Source organism: Coturnix japonica, chromosome Z (genome assembly GCF_001577835.2).
Source record: "Coturnix japonica isolate 7356 chromosome Z, Coturnix japonica 2.1, whole genome shotgun sequence".
Lineage (NCBI taxonomy): Eukaryota > Metazoa > Chordata > Aves > Galliformes > Phasianidae > Coturnix > Coturnix japonica.
The window spans coordinates 13,433,485-13,459,591 of NC_029547.1; the positions used below are offsets into that span (position 1 = coordinate 13,433,485).

Below are 26,107 nucleotides of genomic sequence, written 5' to 3' on the forward strand. Positions count from 1 at the left end.
ACATTCATAGTCTCACGGAAAGCTAAGGGCATAAAATACATCCCTTACATGGCAGCAAACCAAGAACAGGATTTAAGAATAGTGTTCATACTTTCATTTAATAATTCTCTGCCCTCCCAGGTAGCCAGTTACAGTATGTACTCTACTCCTTCTTAAGTAACAGCAAAGAAATTGCATCATCTCTGAGCAAAGATGCACATATCATAGTCCCAGCTGGAGGCAGTGTTTCAGTCTAAACTGAGACCACATAAAGAAAGGAGAGAAAAATAAGGAGAAAGAGCAACTTGCACCATCTGGAAGTCAGTCTGACAGACACTTGAAACCTTTCAGGTGACAGCACAGTATTTCAAGGACAGTCTGTCCTGCGTACTCAGCTGCTACCCTTCCTTTTAGGCAGCAGAGAGAACTATGCTTTCTCACATGTAGCAAAACATTCCTTGAAACAATGGCAAGGGATACTCTGCAAGAAGCTAGAAACAAGATGTATTTAGAAAGATAACTCCATTTGGCACTAGTTACACTGTTTTCTTACTTGAGGGGTGGGCTGTGACTCATAAATGAAGCTTAATCACCGAAGGAAACAAAAACTGGGATCTAATAGCAGGTGGAGACTTCATGGGAGGAATTCACTGCAGAGTGAAGATGCCACACAACACTGTCTGTCCCCATGGGATATGAAGAATGAGGTGAACACAGATCCTTGCATGCTTCTGCATCCCTGTGTTTTCATCTACATCATCTGCCACTGAATCCCTCTGTAGCACATTATTCTTAAATAATATTCTTAGATGACAATGAAAGGCTTCTTGAAACATTTACCTTTCAATTTATGTAAAATCTCTGCTATGTCTACAAGGACATGTATATGAAGCAAACACACTGGATAAAATTAAGCATTTCCTACACTCCTCTGCTACCCTAAAATATGTTACTTATCAAAATATTCAAATATCAGTAAAATATTAAAAATAGAAATCAAGATTTCTGATTTCTTTCCTATATCCCATTCAATTTCTCCGCAACTGGAAATTCTTGTCCATTAGGGATGTTGTTGAAATTTTAGACATTAAGAAAGCCTTTAAAATAAAGAAAATCTATTCCATTAATAAATGAAGCATAAAATATTTATATAATTCACTAAAAATTCAGGATACTCACCTCCCTATTAATTACTAGACTGATGAGTAAAAGTTCAGTAACAAAAGGACACAAACACATACACACAAACAAACCTCAATCTAGTCACCTTCAGCATAGTAAATGCCATAACAATGCATCTAAAAATACAGTTACACTGCTCAACAGCAACAAATAAACTTTCACTTTGGAAGCATGTAGGCTATTAATGAATGAATACCACTTAACCTCCTGCCTATTCCAGGATTTCCTCCTCGTTAGTGTCATTGCCCATATAATTAAATTACTGCATCACACTGACTTGTACTTTAAACTCCACAACTTTTGCAGAAAATTAAAAGCTATGTTCATGTTGGGAGATCTCACAAAACACACATCTGTTAGGAAAAAGAAGACCTTCAATTGGTAGAACTGAAGCCAATTTATAACATCTACATAAAATATAGCCAAATTTGGGAAATGCCTTTCATTTTCAAAACGGCAACAGGAAATGGCAGATATTAAAGTGAAGAAAACTATGTAGTTTTGGAAAAACAATTTGAATCTTGTAGCCAGAATACAAGATCCTCTTAAAGTAGGCTAGGTGAAGAAAATACAGTATACATATTCAGAGATTAACATCTGAAAAAGAAATTTTTCATATGTCACTAATAGTAAAAATGAAGAAAATAAAATCCAACATGCTACCTGCATTCAGTACCTGATTTCAAAAGTATCTTCTGCTTTGAAGCATGCTGTAGCACAGTGCAGAGGTTTGGAGAACCAAATCCACTCTTAAGAATCTGAGCAACTTTGGAGATCCCTTTATTACAATCCAGTATCAGCTTTTCAGTTAAAGTAATCATTTTTTTTTTTCCTCCTCAAAACCTACAATTATCTACTTTATTTATTTTTTCCTTTAAATTATGAAGGTTCTGAAAAGCTATCATACACTTTTCATGTCTTCCTCCTAGTCACAAGTCCAGTAGTATGTCTCCAGAGAGTAAGGAAGCTTCTGATGACATATGATAAAAGCTGGATTTTCCACTAGCTCTATTTTTACCTTGCCACAGTGAGAACCAATGAGAGAAACCACAAGCCAGGGCTCTCTCCAATCTGAACTCTACACTCTCCCTGATACAGACAGGCTTGAACAGCATTAAGGCTATCGCAATGTGTGGGAGATGAGAGCATACCTAACGTTCAAGGGTTGCCAACGCAGCTACAAAGTGCAAGATGAAACCAGCCCACAGCTGCACCTTTTGGAAGGGTTCTCAGTAAAAAGAGATATTTTAGCATTGCTACCTGGCAACGGCAAGTGGAAATTTAAAGCTGGAATTTGGCTTCAGAAGTTTTGAGCCAAATCTTTCATTACTGCTGAATGAAAACAAATACATTTAAAAATATATAAATGGTTTAAGCACAAGAACACAAACACTGTAAAAATGATAGCTTAAAATGTAACAATATAAATATCATGAAGATGAGCTGGAGTTCAATTTCTGGATATTTTACAGAAAATATATACTAACACATTTGAATTTAGTGCTGACTCAAGATTACTCCATGTATGTTATTTTTTCAGAAATGGCATTTAAAGATGTTTGTACACACTGCATTCAATGACAACATAGCTGTACATATTAGTCTAGTATTTCAGAGCACAGGTCTTCAGATGATCATAACCAGCTTGTATGCGCACAGAAATACTCTTTATGTGCGCAACTGTATGTGCTAACAAACTAAAGTATGCATTCCTAAGTTTTTCACTTATCTATGATTCGCAAACATGGATATGTCCAGACATGGATGCTTTGACCAGCACTCCAATCAACTGGAATAAGAAGAACTGCATAACTAACACAGAATAAGAAATGCAGAAGTAATGGCCATCATCAGGCAAGTTGTGACCGTGTCCTTCAATGAGGCCAGTTAGCAAACAATGAGGAAAAAATGGCTTATCTAAAACATGAAATACTTTTTCTTGTGGCACTGTCTATGGTATAACATACAGCAAGATGAGGACAGAGTCAGCACCCATACTCACTACTATTGAAGACTCTGGGGTAAGTATGAGCTTACTTTCTTGGCTGAAAACCCATTATTTTGAGAAGCAATCAAGAGGATCTTGTAGTTTTGGGAAGCACCAGGAGCTGCCTCTGAAAGGATGATCAGGCAGCTCGATGACCCTCACAGATGTCCCAGCACAGGCCCATGGTACATTCTATGCCCTCCTCAGCACCTGCCTTCACCAGCACAGGAAGCACTGATATGTGAGCCCCCGCACCCCCCCAACAGGGAGTGAAACAAACCTCAGGGATATAAAACACTTAACGTTTAGCGTGGCAGCATCCCACAGTCCCCCCTGTATGTTTGGTTTCAATCTTAGAAAACAGAAATTATTTGATAGGAATTTTTTGGTAGAACATGTATGAGAAAAGAACTACCAGACTAGATGCTACAGAGAAAGTTTTCATGGGGATCTGAGCTTTGGGTTCAACCAACACAGAAAAAAGAAGAAGTCTGGCATTACAAATTAAATGCTCCATGTGACCTGGGATAATTCAAGTTTGACACAATTAAAATCCTTTAAGTGCTGAACACGACTGAAAATGGCAGGAGTGCTCAGCCATCTCTTCCGCTACTTATATGATCAGATCTATTGTTAAAAAATATAAACTTTTTATTATTAAAATATTCATAGGAAATTATGAAATAAAGTCTTAGGCTTCAGTGAATTTGACATGTCATTATGAGTAGCTTACTAAGCCTGCCTACTATTACATGTCTTTTATTTTTATCAGATGCCATCAATCAGGCAGGCTCTGTGGACTCAGAATACCACAGAAGCCAACACTGCTAGAGGAGACTAGATCCAGGAGAAACGCGGAGAGATGAACACTATCCAGTCACTAGAAAAAGAAAAGCTCTGACCCAGAAGCACTATCAGCCCACAGGCTCACAAGAAGCCCATTTTTTACACAGACAGAAAAATGTCTGCCAGTCGAGATTTATTACTGTAAAAATGATCATAAGCTATGAAAACAAGGGGAGAAAGTGTCTGCTGTTGACCTTACATGACTGGAGTACGACTAGGAAAAGTGATAAAAATGCTGATTCTAAAACCTTATCAGAAGATTCTTCTATAATATGTTGCCTGCCCAGTTTTCTTCTTCCACTGGTCAGCAAGCATTCATCATGCGCCAGAAGATAAGTGACAACTTAATTCAGATGTTCTCTACTAATGGCATACTGAAGATATTAGCCACAGTAGAAAATACAGATTGGTACTGGAAAAACAGTTTACCCTATCTGTGGTCAGTCCTCTTTTTCTTTCATCTGCAAAGGAGATGAAACACCTGAAAAAGCAGAGTATGTTTTTTGGGCATCTCAATGATAACAATAAGCTCTTATGGAGAAACAATATTCGTTAATATGCTTCTGGACCTTAAATCGCTTTAGAAACATTCCTATTTCCTCTGTGGTCCTACATGAGTAATGCATGGGGACAAAACTTTTTTTGAAGGGTTTAATTCCAAAAGGTAACAGCAGAAATTCTTCTTAACATGACTCTGGACTTCAGTCAATCCTGTTCAAAACACAAAAGCATCTGCAGAATCATCTGTGTCAGGCAGGTACTGACAACGCCATTTATAAGCCTTGAAAAGGATGTTTCAAACCAATTCTTGTAGAAAAATGTGTCTAATTTGTTACAAAATACTTAGCACTTAACAGAATGAAGCAGTCCTTTCTCCAGGAAGAAAAAGGTAAATATACTGAGATAGGGCCGCTTAGAATTCAAGCTGCTGTAGCTACAAACGCTGCAATAAAAACTGAATGTTACTTCACTTTATCCTGGCTCCACACAGTATGTGGAAAAATACATAGTCATTGGCATAAATCAGTGCATTAACTGAGACAAGTCGCATACCTAGATACTTTCTAGGTTTATCAGCACGTACGTACAAGCAATGACCTGACTGATAAAAATACCATGTGCATGGTAATTATGCAAGAAGTGTGGGGAGCTGGAAGAATTCCTCACCTCATCCCTTTTAATAAGGTCACACCAACTGCACTCTCCGGAGTAAGGAGAACAAGGGGAAACTATTGGAACAAAGGGGAAATAGCCAAAGGCACTTTCGGATGAGTATAATAAAGTTCTCTGTAAACAGTAGATGGCAGAACTAGACAGCACAAAGTTTTGATCTGACATAAAAATTCATACTTTAACTGATCACCCAAGAGAAATCTGAGGTCTCCTTACCTTTATCTGATACAAGAAAATAATATTCACTGCCCTAATAATAATAATTAAAAAATCATATAAGGTAAAATGAAAGCTCAGAAAGAAAGAAAGGAAAGTAAAAAAGCTGTATCTGACTAGTTCAGCTGCATAAATATGTGGAAAATATAAAACCACCAAGCAACAGCAGTACAGAATACTTCACTCCTTCACAACAGTTTATACATCTAACACTGACTGCTAATCATGTTTCACACCCATTAACTTAATGCTTCAGAAATCCCTATTTCTATCATCTGTTGAAAGGGAAGTGATACTGCTTGTACTGGGCAGGAATTCTGTACATAATATTCTATCAGATTAAACCTCAGTAACTTTGTGAATTATGAGCTGTCAAGCACTTTTCTCATCTGCCACAGAATATACTTCTTAGAAACAGGAGCTATAAATAAGGCAACAGATGTTCTTTGTTGGCTTCAACTGAAGCACAGATAATTTTTAAAAAGCCAGTAGTTAGCACTGTTCTATAAGACAGTATTTTGCTTCCCTCTACTGGTGAGCTTTTGCAGTTCTTCTTTTCAAACTGCATTCAATATTTGAAATGGCGGCAACTACTTCCAATTCGTATTAGCAAAATTAGAGAAACAGGCAGCCCTGTGTTGAGGAAAAACCACACAGCTTATGAAAAAAATACTAAATGCGGTATCTCCTGGCATGCAGAACACTGCACTGTAATGCCACACATAATGTTTGAAGTGCTCTGCAAAAGCAAACACTGTAGGAACTGAAGGACAAGAAGGGAGAAGCAGCTGTTTATTAAACTGCCTTTTTAAGTGTTATCAGATAAACAGAAACAGTAATACATGAACTTAATAAAAATGCAGTAAAACAAGCTGCTTTTCCTGCTTCTAAGCAGACAGCACCCAGGAAGGCCTGCTCAAGCACTATGGCAGTTGTGGGCAGGCATTGGGGCTTCTTTACTGCCAGCCTGAGAGGCATTGGCTACACTGCAACAGAGCAGAGCAGAGCACAGGGCATGAGATACTTCCCACAGGATAAGGCATATTTCCATTTTACCCTTCTTTCTCACAGACCACCCCTAGGTGACCATGTAGCACAGTTCTCACAGATCCTAAGAATCACATGTATAAGTGAGTTTAGGAGCTGTTAATGTCTCTGAACAGGACAGGCGAACAGTCTTTACAGCACAACCCTGAAGACGGACGGAAAACAATTTAATAGGACAACATGTGCAGTTTGCATCCTGTGGGTATCTTCAGGGTCCTGGCCAGCAGTCTGCAGTTAAAGAATACACAGTACCCAGTTATTGCACCCTCAAAAGGCAGGGTAAGATCATGGATGGGACAGCAAGGAGAGAACGGTACAGGGACAGCCAAGAATTCAGACGCAGCAAAGTGCCAAACACCGCCTTTCTTGTCAAGGGAAGGTTGTGTACATTCCTTCCTCCTTCAGGATAGCAGCTCCATAGCTAGAACACAGCTGAGCTCCAGAAGAATTTGAGTAGTTCCGCCAAATTCTTCTCATAGATACTAACTGGCAATGCACAACCTGGCATTCCAGCTTAAGGCGATGGTTTCATATGAAACCGTACAAGACATCAAGAAGGAAAAAAAAAAAAAAGCATTGAATACTCAGGTGTACTGTGGATAGCACAGGTGTGAGGGGAAATAGCATGTTCTGCTGACTTCTGCATCTGGAGCCTACTTAACAGGTTTCTCATACAACTTTCTGGTTTATTACTGTCAATAAGCACCTAGATTGAAAAACTGGTATACTACTGTACTGGTAGTGCCTGGAAGCCCTTATCAAAATGAGAACAAACTTGTGATAGATCTGCCTCCCTTTCTGGTCTGATGATTAACTAAGAAATCCCTGAGAATTCATACCAGCTGCTCTACTGACCTTCTACAAACCTTCACAAAGCTGTAATATTCTAGTAACTTCTGCATTTCCTATTTGTAAAAAGTCAGACTGTAGTAGAAGTGTTTTAAACAGACAATATGTAAGTTCATAGATTTACACAGTATTTCACTACAGTCACTCCACAAGAGAACTTCCTGTCTTCTGTCTTTTATACCACACAGGCAGAAAGAAAATTACATGAAAGAAGCATCAATATCACAATGTCAATAATTCAAAACTTATGACAGCTATGAAGTGAAGTTGCATGTGAAATTTCTTTTTTCCACATCAAGACTGAGCATTTTTCTCATGGAAGTATTCTGCTTGCTTAACCATGCAGTGTCCAGAGCTCTCAAGGGATAGAACACAGTTGAATAACTGAGGTATTTTCTGTCTTGAGCATCAAATTGATAATATTAAGTCTCTTAGGTAGCTCCTCCTGTTTACTTCCCTCTTCAAACCTGAGTCCTCTATTATTTCATGTTCAACATCATGTAAGAGCACTTAGTTCCACACCCGGTTTTCTAGCTCTTAGTAGCAAGTGGAAAAGGAAATAAGTACTCATCTGTTCCTGGAAACCATCTCCACTCATAAGAAACAGCTGCCTATCTTTAAAGGGAAGGAATGCTGAGGTCCATCTCAAGAAGCACTTGAAAATGTTCTGTCCAGCCAGTACCATCTTAGACCCCTTCTGGGCAAGATGGTGTAGAATGTAACAGTGAGATGGCATCAAACGCCTCCACAGGGAAAGCTTCAGTGATAACACCAAGCTCCCTTGTTTTTAGATATTTCATCCTCTTAACCTAAAAAGCATTTTCTCCCTTCCTGAAGGGAGGTTGTAGTGAGCTGGGGGTTGGCCTCTTCTCTTGTGTAATCAGTGACAGAACTAGAGGGAATGGTTTTAAGCTGCACCAGGGGAGACTCAGGCTGAGCATTAGGAAGTATGACTTCTCGGAAAGGGTGGTCAGGCATTGGAACGCACTGCCCAGGGAGGTGGAGGAGTCACTGACCATGGGAGTGTTCAAGGAACGTTTGGATGTGGTGTTGATGAATATGATTTAGCTGGGAAGTATTGGTAATGGTTGGACTAGATGATCTTCTAGGTCTTTTCCAACTTTGATAACTCTGTGATTCTGTGATTTCCTTAATCTCTTCTGAGCAGCTGAGTACAAACCTACCACGATTACTACCTCAGTTCCCTTTCCACATAATCACAGTGATGGTTAGTATCGGCACTCCTGCAGCACCTACTCCTTGTATCAGAAATACAGCCGCTGGATGGACATTCTGTGGGGAAGCTGGAATTCTCTCCGAAGTGAGAGAATTCCCACCCTTACTGGATCCTTGTCCCTTACTTTTTCCTACTTTAAAAAAAAAAACAAAACAAAAACAAACAAAACAAACAAACAAACAAAAAAATCCCCCCAAAAAACTTTTTTTTTTTCTTATGCAAGGCTGCCACTGGTTTGTAATAATGTCTCCGAGAAGCACCTTTTAAAACTTTTTCTTTTTATACAGCAATCAGAATACATTAAACTTGTTTTGCTTTGAAACAGTATATTATTTTGCTACTTTATTTTTGCTACGGAGAAACTAAGGTGGTAGAGATACAGAATGCTCTCAAACTATCTGCTGGAAAGCTGTCTAGAGGGAAAGAATAAGCTCTTCATTAGGGCAAGAAAAAGATAATATGTATTACTGTGCTTGAGAAGTCAAGTTGTTTAGATCTGGAAGATTTACATAAAAGTACTGGCAGAAGCTGCTGACAGATAAAAGCCAAAACAGTTCCTTCATCTTTTGGGAATTATGGGAAACATTTATAAGTACACAAAGTTAAAAATAATGAGAGCATAGCAGTCACCCAGGGGAAAGAAAAAAAATAAAAGCAAACAATGGTCACAGTAATCCAGCATCAAAAGAAATTCTTTTAGTTCTGGAAACTAATGTATTTCAAATCAAGTATTTTTCCCTCCATTTAAAAAAAAAATAAAATAAAAATTTAGGGATCTAGATGAAATGTAATCTTTTAAGAAAGTAAAACTGGGTTAATCCTTACTGCCATTAAACCATTCACTGATCTGACACAGATACAGAAACAACAACGTTACTTGGAAATTCCTGAACTGGAGCTACAGAGAGTTAATCCCACCATCATCTTTAATTTCATATAAAGAAGAGAACTCTCAGTCTGTTCATAACAGATTTTCTGACCCATGTCATACACCTGTCTATACTTCTCTACATAGTGAATCTGGTGTTGATTTCTTATTCCATTAATTCACACTATCAAGATGCAACACAAAAAAAGATGTTATGGAATATGCAGAATGGGCACTTTATGCATGAACTTGCAGGGCTCTTTTCTATAAATCAAACTTTATTCACACTGCACTGCTAAAGTAACTGTAACTTAGATCCTAGCAGTTAAAGTGGTGAACTAATCTCCTGGACCTTTACAAAGCAGTCAGACTCAACTGGCTGCAGTGGGACAAAGAACTTTATTTTTGTACTGTCTAGCACACTGTGCTGCAGAAATTCATACAGTGTAAAAATTGCTTTTAGGAAACAACAAACCTGCAAAGAACAGCAAAGATGGTATAAATGAAAAGGTAGCATGAAAACCTTTCTATGGTTTTACATTTTCATCTGCAAGCCAAAGACTAACTTCAGTCAAGGGTAAGGAGGTATGGTGCAGGATTTTATTTTGCACTGGTAGTTCTCATTTTCAAATAAACTAGAAGAAACAGGCAAAGCCTCTCTGTAAGAAAACCTGTAGAACTAATAAAGCACTTCAATCAGATAAATCAAATTGCAAATTCTACGCAACCCTCCAGCATTAAGGCATTTCTTAAGGTTTAAAAAATAAATAAGTAATGTATCCCTCTTGAAAATAAGTATGGTATGAAGGAGTGAGGATGAATAGGAGAGTCTGAATTAACTGCAAAAATATTCTGTACAAGATCTTGGAAAACCTAAGCTGGAGAAGAGCTGTGTATAGAAAAAAAAAAAAAGCATCTGATTGAGACCAGTCATGTTCCCACTGATTTTTATCTAAGGTGATCAAATCAAAGCTGTGCCAGGGAGGCAGAAGATCATTTTATTATATCTTCTGCAAAGACATAGAGGTGAGCTAGCTTCACTCTGAGCAGCTGCTTCCCTTCCCTTCCCTGCAGCCATCCAGTGCTAGCCTTTTCTGTAATAAGGGAAACCATGGAATTGATGTGGGTATAGTCCAACTTCATTGAAGAAATTTGAAGGATCAAGCCTCAAGCTGACCCTCCAAACATGGGGCAGTACTGGATGAATAAATGAACATACCACTGACATTCTGTGCATTTAAGCACTGCAAGTGTAATGCATTTCTAAAGGCATCCTCCTCCAAAAAAACACCAACAAAACGGTTTGTCTGCCATTCTGCTCCTGACAAGAGGTCAGCTTAGTTAGAAGACAAGCTATCTGCATCTGAAAATATGACAACACTTCCAATAAATCAGTTTTTCTACATAGTCACAGAGAAAGCTTAAAGCCATAATCTCTCTGCTGTTCCCGTATATTAGTTATGGGACACAATAAAGAAGATACATGCCTAAGTTGCACAAGATGTGATCAAATTAAAAAAAAAAACAAAAAAAAACCAGTCTTCCAGCTATGACTCAGTAAGGAATGGGTGGCTGCTACTCTGTCAAAGGGCCAGGTGTATCATACTGGCTGTTTTCCTGCTATGCTGCCAGGGTAGACAGAATAAAATTAAAATAAAATTAAATAAAAGAACTCCTACATGCCTGCTCTATTTTCCTGTTCCAGAGGAATCCCTCCATCATCATCTTGCCAAAAGAAAGAACCTTTATTTGACACCCCCCCCCCCCCCCCCAAAAAAAAAAAAAGACTTCTTTCCTTTTTTATTCAGCATTTTAGAAGAATGTCTTTCTTTTCTTTTTTTCTTCTTTCTTTTTTTTTTATTAATGTGGGCCATGCCAAAAAGCGTAAGGAAGGCTCACTTGATTCCCAGATGGAGAATCCTTCCAGAAGCTAGCTCCCTGTTGAGAACAGAAGGAAGAGGAATGTATAAATTTTAAACTGACCTGATTTTTCTAACAGCCTTATGACTCCCTCTTTTTGAGGGTACTTCACATGACTTGCCGGATACATCAGAATCAGCACCTTTCTACTTATTCTTCCTTCTAGCTTTACCCTTCCAAACTAATGCATACATCTGTGAAGACTTGTGTCCTAATTAGCTCAGCCACATTCACTGAATTTTACTGAGACAATGCAAAACTACTTAAGAACAGCAGATGCAGCTGACAACTGGTCTAAGTCACCTAAGTATTATTCCCACTATGTACGTAATTTCTGCAAGACTCAGAATCCCTACATAGGAGCCTCACAAAGGGCCGTAATATTTCACAGCAAACCTGCCACACATGCACCACTAATTGCCTCTTCTAGATAGATCAATTTGAGCAATCATCTAAACCTAGTTCCTGTTCAAAGGGAAACATTTTCTTTTTTTCCTTACTTTCTCAGGGGAGACATCCCTTCTGCTTCTCTTTTTGTTGTGTTTTGCTCCATCAGTCAAGTCAATTTTCCACCAGTCAGCTTCCCACGTTCCAAACATCACTCTCAAACTGAGAAGTCTTAGGAGACAGAGCAAAGCTACTGGTTATTCTAACAGCATCCAGTCAGGAACAAAAAACGCAAAGCACAAAGTGAATATTCTGATCTGTACTGCAGGTGGATGTGAAGGGATGTGACTGGAAAGAGCAAGTAGTAAGCCACAGGTATAGAACTCCCCAAAGATGTACACACTCAGCTTGTAGCTTGTTTGGTCTCCAAAACCCTGCAATATTCTAACCTGCTATGTAAGAAGACTGTGGTGGTGTTTGTTTATCATTGTTTTTTTGGTTTTTTTTGGTTTTTTTTTTTTCCCTTGCAGAACAGCTACAAATTACGTATAATCAAATGACATGCAGAAGCTTAACATACACTGGGAGTCAATACTGCAATTGTGAATCAAGCTAATCAACACTAAGAGCAGTTTCCAAGCTTTAAGATGTCCACTTACACCGACATCTGACAGCACTCTGCAAAGTTTCAGAGGAAGCTGCCCTTCTTTCATTTAAGACAGGAAACGAAGCAAGGATGAAAGATTTCTGACAGGCTTTAAACAGGTGACCAAACCGTACTTACAATGACAGACAACTCTAGATTTTCCAAAATAATGAGTTTGTCTTGAAATAACTTCATGCTCTTACTTCATACTATCAATTTGAGCCCAACAGAACAAATCAGAACCATACCGAAGCCCACTTTTTTCCGTATTTAAAGCTCCTCAATGCTTTATGTTCATTACGTATTCTCTTACTCTCAGCATTTGTTCTCTCTTTCCTTCTGGCATTCTGTAATCCTGCCAACTGACGAGCTTTGCTTTTAATAAGAAGATCTGCCAACTTAAACACCAGTCTCCTAAGGCAATCAAATAATGAAACACACATGTATATACTTGCACGTAATCTGTCAAATGCTTCTATAGCCCACTACAAATGATTTTTGCAATTCAAGATTTTCATAGCAGCATGCATTCATATATTCTGGGTTTTCAAAGATCAAATGCCATGGTTCTTCAGAGTCCTGTGACTTGCTTGTACTTAAGACAGTAATGGTCCCACAGTTTACATATTACTGTATAGAAGACACATGAGAGACTTAAGAAAAAAGAAAAAAAGAAAAAGAATACAAGAGGTGAACAGACAACTTCAGATGGAATAAGCATATTTTGATTTTTTCAATGTGGCATAAAGGCCTGGTACAAGACAGCACATATTCCTCCACAGCAGAACAGTCTTCCCATGTTCCTTGTGTGTCTGGTAAGTTAATAAATAACCATTCCAGGTGTCGAGAGTCTTTTTCCTACCTCCCCCACTATCTATCATCCATATTGATGCCTTCTTAAATTCAAACTCTTAAAATATTTTTTTCCTAGACAGAAATCTTGCAGTAGAGTAACCCAGAAAAAAAACAAACACAAAAAACCTCCCATCTGCCACACTGGGATGAAATTGCACTGCCACACCTCTGAGTGAAATAAAGATACAGTTTCAGATTCAGCATGGCAGAATACAGATAGTAACAAAAGTGTCTTTAGTGTCTTTCAAGTAAGCAAGTTACTAATTGGTATTAGAAAATTACTATCAAGTTTCAAGTACTGTAATTCCCTACATAATTTCCCATAATTTAGAGAACTCCCTGTATTCCTCTGCAAATCACAACTACAACACAATGAAAGAAACTGTTAGAGGTGCATTATAAAATTTTAAGGAAAAAGCTACTTAAAGCATGCATCTCTCTAATACACACTTTTCTATTACAAGACATGCTTTACACTGACATCAAAGGATAGTCTGAAACTATAAATTCTCAGTATCGGGGAAAAAAAAAAAAAAGATTAAACATTACCACATCTGTTCAATGTATGCACTCACATTCTAATAATTATTTTGCTTTTGATGCTTATAGCTGGATTCCAGCTGGTGAAGCTGGATGATGCAGGCAGAGGTATGACAGTAAAATGTGCCTGCTCTGCACGGAATCCTCTTGGACTCCCACTACCCAGCAGCTGAAGCCAGCAGTAGAGAGAGCAGATGGTACTCACTGCTTGTGACAAATAAAGCCTTGTGCCATCAAACCTAAAGCAGTTCTGGTTCTTGTTTTCAGTAAAATGTTCACATAGGTAACTAAAATCTTGAGTTCTGTCTTCAGATTCAGCTTTCTGCGATCGCTTTCCATATAATCTCCCTATTACAAAGAGACCAAGCTTAAACTATCTTAAGATTTTAATTGCTTTGCCATTGTGTTTTTGGGCTAACTCATTCCTCAAAGGAATTACAATGCTCAGTCAGTGTCTTGACCATGACAATAATTGTGAGGCCCTTTGAAGATGCCATCAGCAGTGCCACTAGAGCAAGCACAAGAGGCAATGAGGAACTCTACTTCCAGAGGTGAGTCTGAATGCAGTGAGGTGGTCTAAGCCCTCAAACTAAACAACACAGAACTCTAAAATGAGCAAACAAGCATGCGATGGAAAACAGGTCAACTGAATCTAACTTTGTACCCTGTGAGGAGGTGAAATACTGTCTACAAACATAAATTCTAAATGCATAGCTTTGTAATCTTAATGATCAGCTACTGAAGTGTAGATACATGACCATACATCAAGGCTATTAAACTCTGTATTTATCTTAAATGTAGTAATTTGTTACAATAACAGAGTATCAGATTAAAATTGTCACCATATCATTTTCTCACTCATAAGATGCTATTTATCATCACACTAGATACCCAAACTGGCAGTTCTGAAAAAAAAAACAAACAACGAAACAATAAACAGCTTTGCCAAAGCAGCATGGAACTGATCTTTCATTTGCACTAGGGACGATGATTGAATATAATGTCAAGAAATAACCTGGTGAAAATAATTGCAACACTGTCATAACCAAATACTACAAAATGTCTGTCCCTCCACCCCCAATTAAGACGTTTCTTCTACGAGATTTGCAAGTCTTATTTTATAACATACATAAGTGGGTAAAATTTAAGTTGTCTCCACTAAGTACATAGTAAAGAGAGAAGTCTGCGCAAATTAGAAACATGCTTAAAATCATCTAGATGTTATGAGCTTAATCCAGGAATTATGGAGTGAAATTCCATGCCCTGCGATTGCACTCAGACAAGATGAGCTTACCAGTGTTTCACTTCAACATCTTCAAAATCCATAAAAGAAACAGAGACTGTCCTTCTTTGCATCAGTCTTTAATGTGTGGCATTTTATGCACATTTATATTAAATGCAATTTGGTATACTGAAAAGACTGTAAAGAGGGATTCTTTTCAGAGCAGAGCTAGGGTAATTATAACATTTGTGCTCCAGACCCTGAGGGCAATGGGAATTTTGCCTGAGAGAAATGAGAGTAACAGCTGTGGGATTTGTCCCACTGCTGCTAAATCCTGACTATAGGTCTGATCCTGTTCCTTCTCAATTCAGAATGTGTTTTGCCATCAATTTTAGGGAAAGCAGAAGAAAAGCCTGCTGCTTCTTGCATGAACAAGCCTTTTAAGTAAACAAAAACCCCATGTATAGCATTTACAATAAGACTACTTTACAAGATTACTTTAAAATAATCTTATTTTTACTTTGCATCCAAAAGGATTTTGAATAAAACTCTTTAAAACTCTGCTTAGAAGAGAGCAGCTCACATTAACAAGCGCAGGCATATCCCATCTGAACTAACAGACGATCTACCACAGTATTTGATTGACTAGCTGTTAGATCAAACAATGAACAGGAAAAAAAAAAACAAAACAACCCAAGCCATTCTCATCTTACTGGTGCGTTTTTTCTGTGTCATAATAAAACCCTAGATATTTGTCTTAGAGGAAACATCTGGAGAAGAAAAAAAAAGCACAACAGTTGGTAACTGTCTTCCCCTTTTTTTTGCTAAACTGCTGAACTTCAATAGTCCTGAATCTTAAATCACTGGGGACAGAACCCCCAGACCACTATCCTTGTCAGTGCAAGTTTGAACATCAGGGATATAAAAGACGTTTCACTAGCACAGAGACCAGTCCAGTCTGAAGCAATTATTAGCATTACATGCAACAGATGAGTGCCAAATGTTCCTCTAGCAGACAGACAGAATTCTCCCAAAAGCCAGAAGGACTTCATGCTAGTCACTCTAGGTGATTTACTGTAACAACAAAAAAAAAAAAGTGTTTTGTTAATACTGGATTGTAAAAATCTCTTGTTTTAGAGATAAGGTTGCAGCTTACACAGCTAACAAAAGGGTCTTGAAGTTGTCCACGCTAAATCTGAACTTAAGAGGAAGTTAGAAAAAGCAGTTGAAAGCAGTGGGGAATGCACACTGATCTTTCAACCAACAGCAATAAATTACAAATTCAGCAGAGCAAGGAGAATTCAAACATTCATCCTGCTGTGCTCTTGAGGACCCCTAACTAAGTAAACAGAAGTCCTTTATATCCAGATATTTGATATGAAGATTTTGCCACTTACTGTTTTGAGTACAAGTTCCTTAACACTTTCTCTATTGAAGAAGCCAGACTCTGAGATCTGCTATAAAAACCCTTCTGGTCTCAGAACTACCTTACAGTGGAATTTTCCCTATGTAAGAAAATTGCTTATGTAGGCTATTGAGCAACTACATTATTCTGGCTTCAGAACAACTAAATAGATTTGGACTGGCAAAAATACACTCTTTATTATACTCAAACATCTGTATAGATTCAACTCCAACACACTCTAAATAAGTCATTTCAGCATGTCAAGGGATAACATTTTCTGACATTTCACTCCAGAGGAAGAATATACTGCAAACAATGAAATAAATACAAGGCACAGAACAAAAGACTGGACTACAACTAAGAGGTACAAAGCAATTAAGCCTGGTCAGCCAAGAATTTGTGCTGCAGAGGAGCTCCCAGATGGCACCAAGTCATCACAGAAGATCCATGCATCACCAAACGCAGGCAGCTCTGGGACCTGTGCTTGGCAGATGCAGCACAACAGTGCACAGAATACACCTTGCTGCATCCCACCCTGGTGTCTTACAGCTCTAAGAGTAAGGCAGGTTAGACACCCCTCAACTGCTTAGCAGCCAATGTGGAGGGAAGCAGGAAACCACAGCAGGCTTTGCAGTCACCTCTGTCAGCCCTCACCTGTGCCAAACAGCTGTGTAGCAGCCAGGAAACAATTCACTGCTCTGTTCATAAACACAACAGACATTTTCACTTCTCCATCCAAGCACAGCTTATTAAAAAATTTAAAAAATAAGCAAAAGAGAACTGGAATGTGTCCTCAAAGTGGTAAAAACCATGTGAAAGTAGGAAAATTACTGCAAATCTTTGCCTTTCACTGCATATTTCTGGAATGGTTCTACATAGAGAGATAATGAAACCTCACAGCTGTGAAACCTTATCTACCACTGTGCATAGTTAGTGGTTTCTTTCATTAATTTTATAACTTAAGTGCTCTGGTCTACCTTGAAGCAGCTTAGGAAGAAGGCTTGGAAATTAAAAGGCAACCACACAAACTAAAAGTCCCACCTCTGACATAGTCTGCTTGAGAAACAAGCACAATACACTCTGAAACACAGATCTACATTGTTCAATACCATTTATAAGCCCTTCAACAAGACTAATCCTCCATGCTCATCTTAGTAGGATGAAGAGAACTAGGATGAAATCAGTGAAGATGCTAAACTTTTCTCTCCTACCCCATAAAATAAATTGTTTTTATAGGTGCTAACAAGACTTACAAGTAGTCAAGACTCCTGGAAGGTGTATTCACTCCTTGCACTACAGATCTCACCTTGCACTGCTCTCTTTCCTTTCCAGTGCACCATCAGGCAACTCCAAGAGAGCAATGAATAAATTCCTGAACTACCAAACAGCACGTGCTAAGTTGAAATTGGTGAAACTGGTGAAACTGAGCAACATTTTTTTTTTTTTTTTTTTAAAGAAAGAAATCTAAGGTAGCAAGAGTTAATTTTACATCTAATCTTCCATTGTAATGTCACACCCTATATACAATAAAAATTGTAGAAATATCAGCCTAGGTTAGGCCTTGCTTATTTACTGAAACATACTTAGCTGCTTAAGAATTACTGGACAATGGGTGGAGTAGAAAGGATCCTGAGCTGGATCACAGAGCATAGAACTAGCAGATGCCCTCTGGGTCCGCCAGCTTCAAATAACACCAAGAACATATGAATGAATGCAGAAAATTATAAAAGCATGCTGCCTGACAGCTAGCTGAACTATTAAAGACCTTTTTCATCATTCATGCTACAGTTTACACAGTAGTTTTGACACACAAGATAGTCCTAGAGAATATTTAAGAGTACAAACTATATGCAGTCACATCTTTCCCTGGCTCAGAGCAGTAGTGTGTTTTGAAAACTCTGTCCTGAGGACTTTTGATTTGTAGATCTTTATTACCTAAATAGGTGTGAACCTACTTACTATTATCAGACGTTGTCTTACAGGTAAACCTTGCAAGCTGTTTGTAAAATAGAATACAAAGAATATTGTTTGAGTGCTATCTTCTAGACCATTTCATACAGTATTAAAACACAAATGAAAAAAAGCAGTTACACTAGCACAAAAACCTGCCAGCACTCCAGGTGATGCTCAAGAATGTGACAATTCCTACAACGAAGTGTAAATAATAAATGCATAAATAACATAAAAGAAAAAAAACAGTACTTTTGTGGACGGAAAGACAGAATAGGATTGGTTTTAGGCATGTATTTTGCTGAAAGCTTGAGAAGAAGTTAAGCTTTAACCACAGTCATTTTTTTACACAGCCAAATATTCTTTCTTTAAATTCTCATAAGTATCAAGAGTCTCACCAAATTGTTCTCAGGACTTAACATCCTTTTCCAGTTGAATTCTTTTTTAAAGTCCTGTAATTCCCCTCATCATTCTTAGCTATTAAAATAAAGCAGTTCTTTGTATTGGAGCCTTCAGATTGATTTCATGGATGTTCATCATGGAAAGCAGCCTTGCAGTGAGACACAGATGTGAAAGAGCACACAGCCAGCTGTAGTTACAACACCTGTGTTCTTTCACACAAGAAAATCTGTATGTTTATATGGCATCACACAACTATTTAAGTGGGCATGGCTGTTTGCTCAGGGTGCAGAGTGATCCATCCTTGGCAAACACAAAGCACCATGTGTTACTGAAACTCACAAACTGATGTTATCATATGCAAATCTAAGTAAGAACCACTAGCTAGCCAGTTACTTTTTTTCAGATGTTCCTGGATCACAGCAAGAATGATCAAGATAAATCCAATTGAGAGGAGCAGGCTATTTTACCTTTGCCTTGTTTTGAATCTTGCCCCAGGATCATTCATGTCAGTAAGTTATATTAAAATACTTCTTCTGTATTACAGAAAGCTAAAGCAGCTCCAACGAAATCTCTCAACACAACACTCCTGATGTAACTATAGAAAAGTGCATCAAAATGAATGTAATACAAAACAGACAAGCATTTCTTATAGCAACAAAATCACACAGTGTATTGCTTCCAGTTTCTTAAAGCGTGCAGAGAAAGGTGGGTTGTTCTTATTTTTTTCCTTTGAGAATAACTGATATAACTGAAGAAAAAAAGGACATCAACCACACAAAGCCCTTCCAGATCTGGTCATCATCAAGGATCAGCCGGAGCTTCTCTGCACCCCAAATGGTACATTTTTCCTCAGAAATTACAACCGGCCAAGTAAAATAAAACATTTTTCCTAAAAGCTCTCTCTCACATGGTATCCCATCACAATTACAATATGGAAGACAAAGGCTGTAAAGCTCCTTCCTTCCTCATGCTTCCTCCCTCCTCCACCAGCAGATGGGGACAAGCATTATCCATGAACTTGCACAAACTCGCATTTGTATGCATCGCCCTATGCTCTGCATAGCATTCACAAAGAAATATTTTAATTGCCACTTACCATTGCAAAAATAAATAAATAAATAAATGAGCTCTTTCTCACTTCAATACAGCTTGCAAAATCTTTGTTTTCATTAGTGGTAAAAGCAGGAGGTGAGAGCTTTGTTTTCAGAAATGTGGTAATTTGGCAGTTATGAATTTGCCTCATACTCTGAAAAACATTACCATGAAGTAGCTAGTGAGGTTTTCTGGCACTAACCTGCCCCTTTTTTCTCACTGCAAGCAAAAATCAACCAGCCTTGGGAGTTAGTGACTGCAGGGCATTCTGATGACACCAGCCAAATGAAGACTCGCTCTCAAATGGGGCTTTCAGAACAAGTCCTAGACACTGCATTGAGTGGCAAGTACATATAACAAACGAGATAGTGACTCATCACTTCACCCCATAATTTCCTTTTTCCATTTGCCTGAACTGGGGGAGATGATGACTATTCCATTCCCAGCTAAACCTCCCAGCTTGCTTCATTTATATCCCACTTCACTATTATATCCCCTACTTTACAAATCTAAATACTTCTCATAAACTCCATCCCTCTACTGGTTTTATAGGAAAATTAAATGCAGAAACAAATTCTACAGTGCATTCACTTCAAGCATGCACAAACGGTTTTCTGCTCTCTGTCAGTCTGGATCCATGTCAGACATTGCACAACCTGGTCTTTGATAGAAAAGAGTTTCCAAATGTTCTGTCATTATCTTTGTCTAAGTCGCTGATCCGTATCTGTTCGAGGAGAAAAGTAAAGAAAGCTGCAGTTTCTTGGTGGTTTTCTTGATTTCTTTCTTTAGAAATTAATTTTTTCATCATAAGAAGGAAGAACTTCTGATTATTTTTAGGCTCTAAACCATACACAATCATCTTAAGTTACACAGGAAGTAGCAGGAAGCTCCAAAACATCAGAACACACAAATTACCCATAAATTTCTGGTCTGCCTCCTGCAAAAACGACCTTCGCTTACAAGTGGGATTTTAGCATTTCCAATGAAGGAAAATATTTCTGTCAATCAAAGCTTTATACACTGAAGTCTGGTTAAAACCTGCTCACTCAAACCCGGTAGAGAAACACCACTGTATAAACCAAAGTACACAGTTGTACCAGATCAGCTTAAACAAAGTTCAGAAGACTCAGGTGAACTCAGAGAAAACAAGAATCAGCACTACGTAGCTACAGTGTGGGAAAAAGAAAAAGGAAAACAAACAAAGAAAGAAGAGACAGAGAGGTTTTCACATCAAGTCTGAGTTCTGCTTTATGTAAACTCGAGGGTCTTGGAAGAGATGCAGAGATAACCCTGTGCTGGGTGTCAATCTGTGCAGGCAGCAGTCTGGGAAGAAACAGCAGGCCAGGTGCCAATGGCCTCACACCAATCCTATGGTTTAAATCAGCTTCTAGTTAGCTCTGCCCTGTGCCATGTCTGAAACTGAAACCCCTGCTTGTCCATGTATTTTCAGATGCAATTAAGACACAAAGCAGCAAGCAAAACCAAAACAAACTCAGATGATCTCTACTTCTTCACTTAGGAAAGTAAGGGAAAATGAACAAAATGCAACAGCTCTTGAATATCATTCAACTGTCCTCTGTTCTGGTCTCAATCAGTGGTTCTATCAATTTAACTGGACCACTGATAAAATAAAAGTGTGGACAAAGATTTGACGTAAGTGCTTTAATAAGGAAACAAATGCTTTAACATAACTTGACACCACTAGCAGTTTCATTTGTTTTCAAATTAGCTTTCAGTGTTTAAAAGACACTCCAATTTGTAAGTAGGACTGTGACTACACAGGACACTAACCTGATGGACAGCTCTGCCAGCATTACCAGCCCCACTGGTGTTTAGGTGCCTATTCATATCCCAGTACCTGCAGCACATGGCTGCATGGTAATAAATACTGTAAGTTTGATCTAACAGTAAAGAATCTGAATACTGATGAGAAATTGACCACAATTAACAAGGCTGGGAAGAAACATTCAGAATAATCAAAGTCCTGGAGATTACTGAAGCGATTAGAGAGTAATTTCTTTTTAAAAAAAAAAAAAATCTATGCACAGGGTAAAATTAAAAAAAGCTCACAGAATTGTATACAAATTCTTTAAAATCCCCAATTCACATCCTAATGTTCTTATTCAAAACATGCACACATAGGTACACACAATACTGTTTTTTTTTACAAAGGAAAAAAGTATATGGATTACAAATAACTGAGATACATTTAAAGAGTCTGTTTCCAGTTTCCCATTAATTTGTCATTTTGATACACAGCAGTTTCAAATCATTATGTGCTGAAAATGTAAACTTGACTGTATTTGGTCAAGCAAGTTTCATACTACTCATTAATTCACTTGAAATACACTTTTGGGGTGTAGAGACAAGCATCATCCTGGGAAGAATCTCCTGGCTCACTGCCCATGACATTGGCTGCCAGACAATATTAACTGTGCTAATCCCTGCACCAAGTTTCAAATGCAGAAACAGCAAAGCTCTTTGAAAGTCAAGACGTACCTTGCTGTATTATTCTCATCTTTAACTGAACTGTATTTCCTCCGCATTTCTGGTACCATAGTTTTTGTTTGTTTGTTTGTTTTCACTTTTATTTTAAATTACTATTCTGCTCACTTAAAGATTCTGCTTTCATTTATTTTTTTCATTGTATTATTTCCTTGTACTTCCCACATTTGTTTCTAGCATTTGGAGCACTTCTTGCCTTGGTTCTTTCCTGTGAAAAGAACTGTGAAAAAACACAGGAAAAATTAAGTTTTCCCGATTTCTTTGATCTACACATGATTTTAAAAATAATGTACCCCATCACTTCAGCCATTTGGAGCTCATATTTCAATGTTTCTCCTTGCTGAGAGGGGTCTAATTCCTCATGCTGAGCATGCCTGGCCATTTACATAGGAGCTTAGAATCGTCAATTAAAAATTATTATGGGAACTTTTTCTTTTTTTTTTTTAAATCAGAAAAATGTGTGTCTGGACTGTAAGCTCATCCTTAAAGTGTCAGTGTATAACAATGATGTCTCTAGACTGACTTTATCTAAGATAAAAATTCCAGGTAAATTAGAACAATTTCTTGTTTCAAAACTCTGTAGACCCAAACTATTAAAAATGAACATATTGCATGAAAATAGTACTCTGTTCTGGAGGAGTAAACTTCATGTTAGGAGAGACCTAATCCCTAAGACTAGGGATGTGATCTAAACTCAAGGAATCAGAAGAGCATTTCAGCACAGCCCCCTACCCCCCCCAAAACCTGTACCAGGATTTCAGACTTCAGCAGCCAGAGCCTCCACATCCACCTGTTACAAATGCAACCCTCAGCAGCTCAGAAACTGCAAGATTAACGCCAGGACTTCTCAACACAGCGCTGTGGCTCATGAGCATCAAGCAAGCCTGAGCACAGAGACCAAACCAGTTTTAAAGCACCAATGAAGTTTAGAGCATTAAGTGCATCAAAGCCGTGGGTGATGGTTACTTCACCACAGAGCACTCGTGTGAACTACCAGATTTTCCATCCACACTCTCTCAGAATAACCTGTAGACACCTTGGTGTTAACACACAGAGCAATGGTTATTCTGCAGTTGTATCTGATGAAGATGACTATCTCAGCATCTATCCCAGTGGCTTAAGAAAGTAAATATCTAAAACTAGCAGCTAAATAATAATAATAATTTTTAAAAAAAAAATTATCAAAGAAGAAAATAATTTCATTCCAGTGCAAAGACCTCACATTCAGAAATAACAGAATAAGAAACCATGAGTCTTGTCTGACCAGAGGCTGAGTGCTCAGGGTGGTGCGACCTAAGATATAGCCACACACCCATGTGACCCCTCCCTTAGCTCTAAGGATGATGTATATGTGGATACTATACACTAACTAGCACTTCTTCAGTACTTAAGGCTATTGCTATGGAGAACAGTTCAAGCTTGCTCATTATTAAGACCTCACCAACCTAGAAATGCCTAGAACCAGGCTTCCACTTGGTTGCCGCATGCAATTTCTTAATTTTCTACTTTTATCTTCACTGATTACCAGCACAGCTGAATACAACACCACAGTATGTGAAGTGGGATAGAAGCTGATCAACTGACAACAGAGCTTTGCAAAATGTTGCAACTGTTTTTGAAGAAGGCAGAGAGCAACGATACCATTCAGGACTCTGAGAGTCAGAATCACATACAACTCCTATCTTCAGAGGCTAGAAACACTGAGAATTAAAAGTATTAGGGGCAGAAGCAATACAAAACATTCTAGAGTTCTGGAAAGTAAGAGACCAATCTTCAACTCATCCTCAGATAGATGTGGCTTGATTCTATGCAAAATTCTAATATCTGAACATAAGTAGACAGAAACAGTTTCATGAAGCCTTCTTCATTTTGTTTCTAAATCTACCACTTTTGCATCTCTTAAGACTTTCTTCTACTAACAAAAGAATTCCAATCAAATCCTGCCAGAGCTCTGCCCAACATACTGTTGCAAATGTAGGTCAGAAAGCAAGTTAAGTTTAAACAAAGTAAGTTATTTCCCTTGTTTATATAAGTGATATTTTTTCTACTGCATGCCCTACCCTGAAATAGAAATTAATTCCTAAATTATCCTTATCACCCTGTAGCTCATTTTTAAACACCTGCTCTTACTTTAATGCCAAATGAAAACTCTGTGACAAAGTTCACGAGTCCCTTGCTAACAACAGATAATAAGATACAAATGTGATGTCTACATGCAGTACGTACCATCAGAGATTGACCAAGAAAAATTTTAACAGTGAGTTTGATGAACAACTGAAGAAAGCACTTCAGTGTCTTCAAAAACCTTAAATAAACGCTACCCTGCTCATTCGTTCTCCCTTTTAGCCTTCGTGGTTGTCAATTTCAAGTATACCTTTACAACTCATAAGATCTACTTCACAGTAAGGCACCGCAGCATCCAGCAACTGAGACAAAGCACAAGACCACAAATTATATGAGCTAAATATCTTCAGCACACATAATTCTTAATCATCCGAACTGATGGAGGCACTAAAAAGACTGACCAGTATGCGCTAGACATAGAAACACACAGTCATATAATGAAACAAGAATATCTAAAAAATATGACACAAACACATACAAAAACCACACACACCTTCTGAGGTCAGTACTAACCTTGTTGCTCACTCTCTGCTTCAGCTTTTGCAGGACTTGGTGCTACAGGAAGGGGTCGAGGAGGACGAGGCTTCGGGGTTGGGGGGGATATTTTTTTTCTTCCAATGTATTCTACATAAGTTCCTGGAAAATCCCCCCTCTCTCCTGTGGTTTCATTAAAGCCATTCAACCAACCAATTTCATCAGGCTTTGCTTCTTCCCCTTCACTGAATCCAAGTGCCAGTAAGGTACCTTTATTCACAGTTAATATATCTCCTAAGTGCAAGTCAATGTCTTCTTCTCTCTCTTTTTTGTAGTCATACAAAGCTCTGTATTGATATCCTTCAGCACTCATCTTGGCAAATGATTTAACATTCAAAGTGTTATTAAACAGTATGAAAATGCAACTGTCCAGTTATTTTCTAATTTACAGATAGACTCAAGACGTACTAAATGGGATAAATGTCAATGGCAATGCCTAAGTAATAAAATCCACCAGAGAATCAAAAAGCACCACGGTCTATCATCAGCAGTGAAATGATTTTTAATTCGTGTATTTATTCTGAGTCAATGACTGCTGCAGAAGAATGTGTTCCACTTCTTCTATGTCTAGCAGAACTCTTCCAAACAGTTCCTTTTCTCAGCTTGCTGGAACTTCCCAATCTCCATGCTCAACTTCAGCTGATGCTCATAGCCAGTCACACCATCTGATGAACTTGCCATAGACGTTCATGTGCCTTAAATACTCTGTTGCTGAACACTACATGCATGCTCTTCCTGGAAAGAAAAGAGAAAAACGTTACAGCCAATTGCAAACTTGGGATTCCGCTTATGATTTAAGCTGATTAAGACACTGATTTTAAAGTGACAGTGTATCCCACAAAAGAAAGCAAACTAACATACATACATAAAAAAAAACAAATATATAATATCTATGTATATATAAATGAATCTGCACTTTTGTGAAGGATATGTCCAATGTATTAAACCAAATTTCCATCCCTGCCATGTAAGGCAAGCTGGATGTACATACTGTCTTTCTTCCCTGTGGCTTATGGCTCTGACAGAGAGAGGTCTAAGCCCACAAGGCATTCCTGTCAATGTAGCATCTAACCTGGCAATATTTTACTAGTTATCTCCCTGAAGACACATAGCCACAACTCCTTGCCAAAAGGTCTTCGAG

The 26,107-nt window shown here is 38.2% G+C and overlaps 1 protein-coding gene across 2 annotated transcripts in view; it reads right to left on the minus strand.

The window, feature by feature from the left end:
• PIK3R1 (phosphoinositide-3-kinase regulatory subunit 1) overlaps positions 1-26,107 on the minus strand; it is a 58,094-nt gene that overhangs the window by 27,922 nt on the left and 4,065 nt on the right. Inside the window, exon 2 of one of the 2 annotated variants that reach the window (XM_015848593.2) lies at positions 24,946-25,701. In XM_015848593.2, the coding sequence (XP_015704079.1) occupies positions 24,946-25,279 (334 nt within the window). In that variant the 5' untranslated portion in view covers positions 25,280-25,701. Of the gene's footprint in view, positions 1-1,837; positions 1,998-24,945; positions 25,702-26,107 lie in introns of those variants that run through there. The other variant, XM_015848594.2, reaches the window with a different exon arrangement.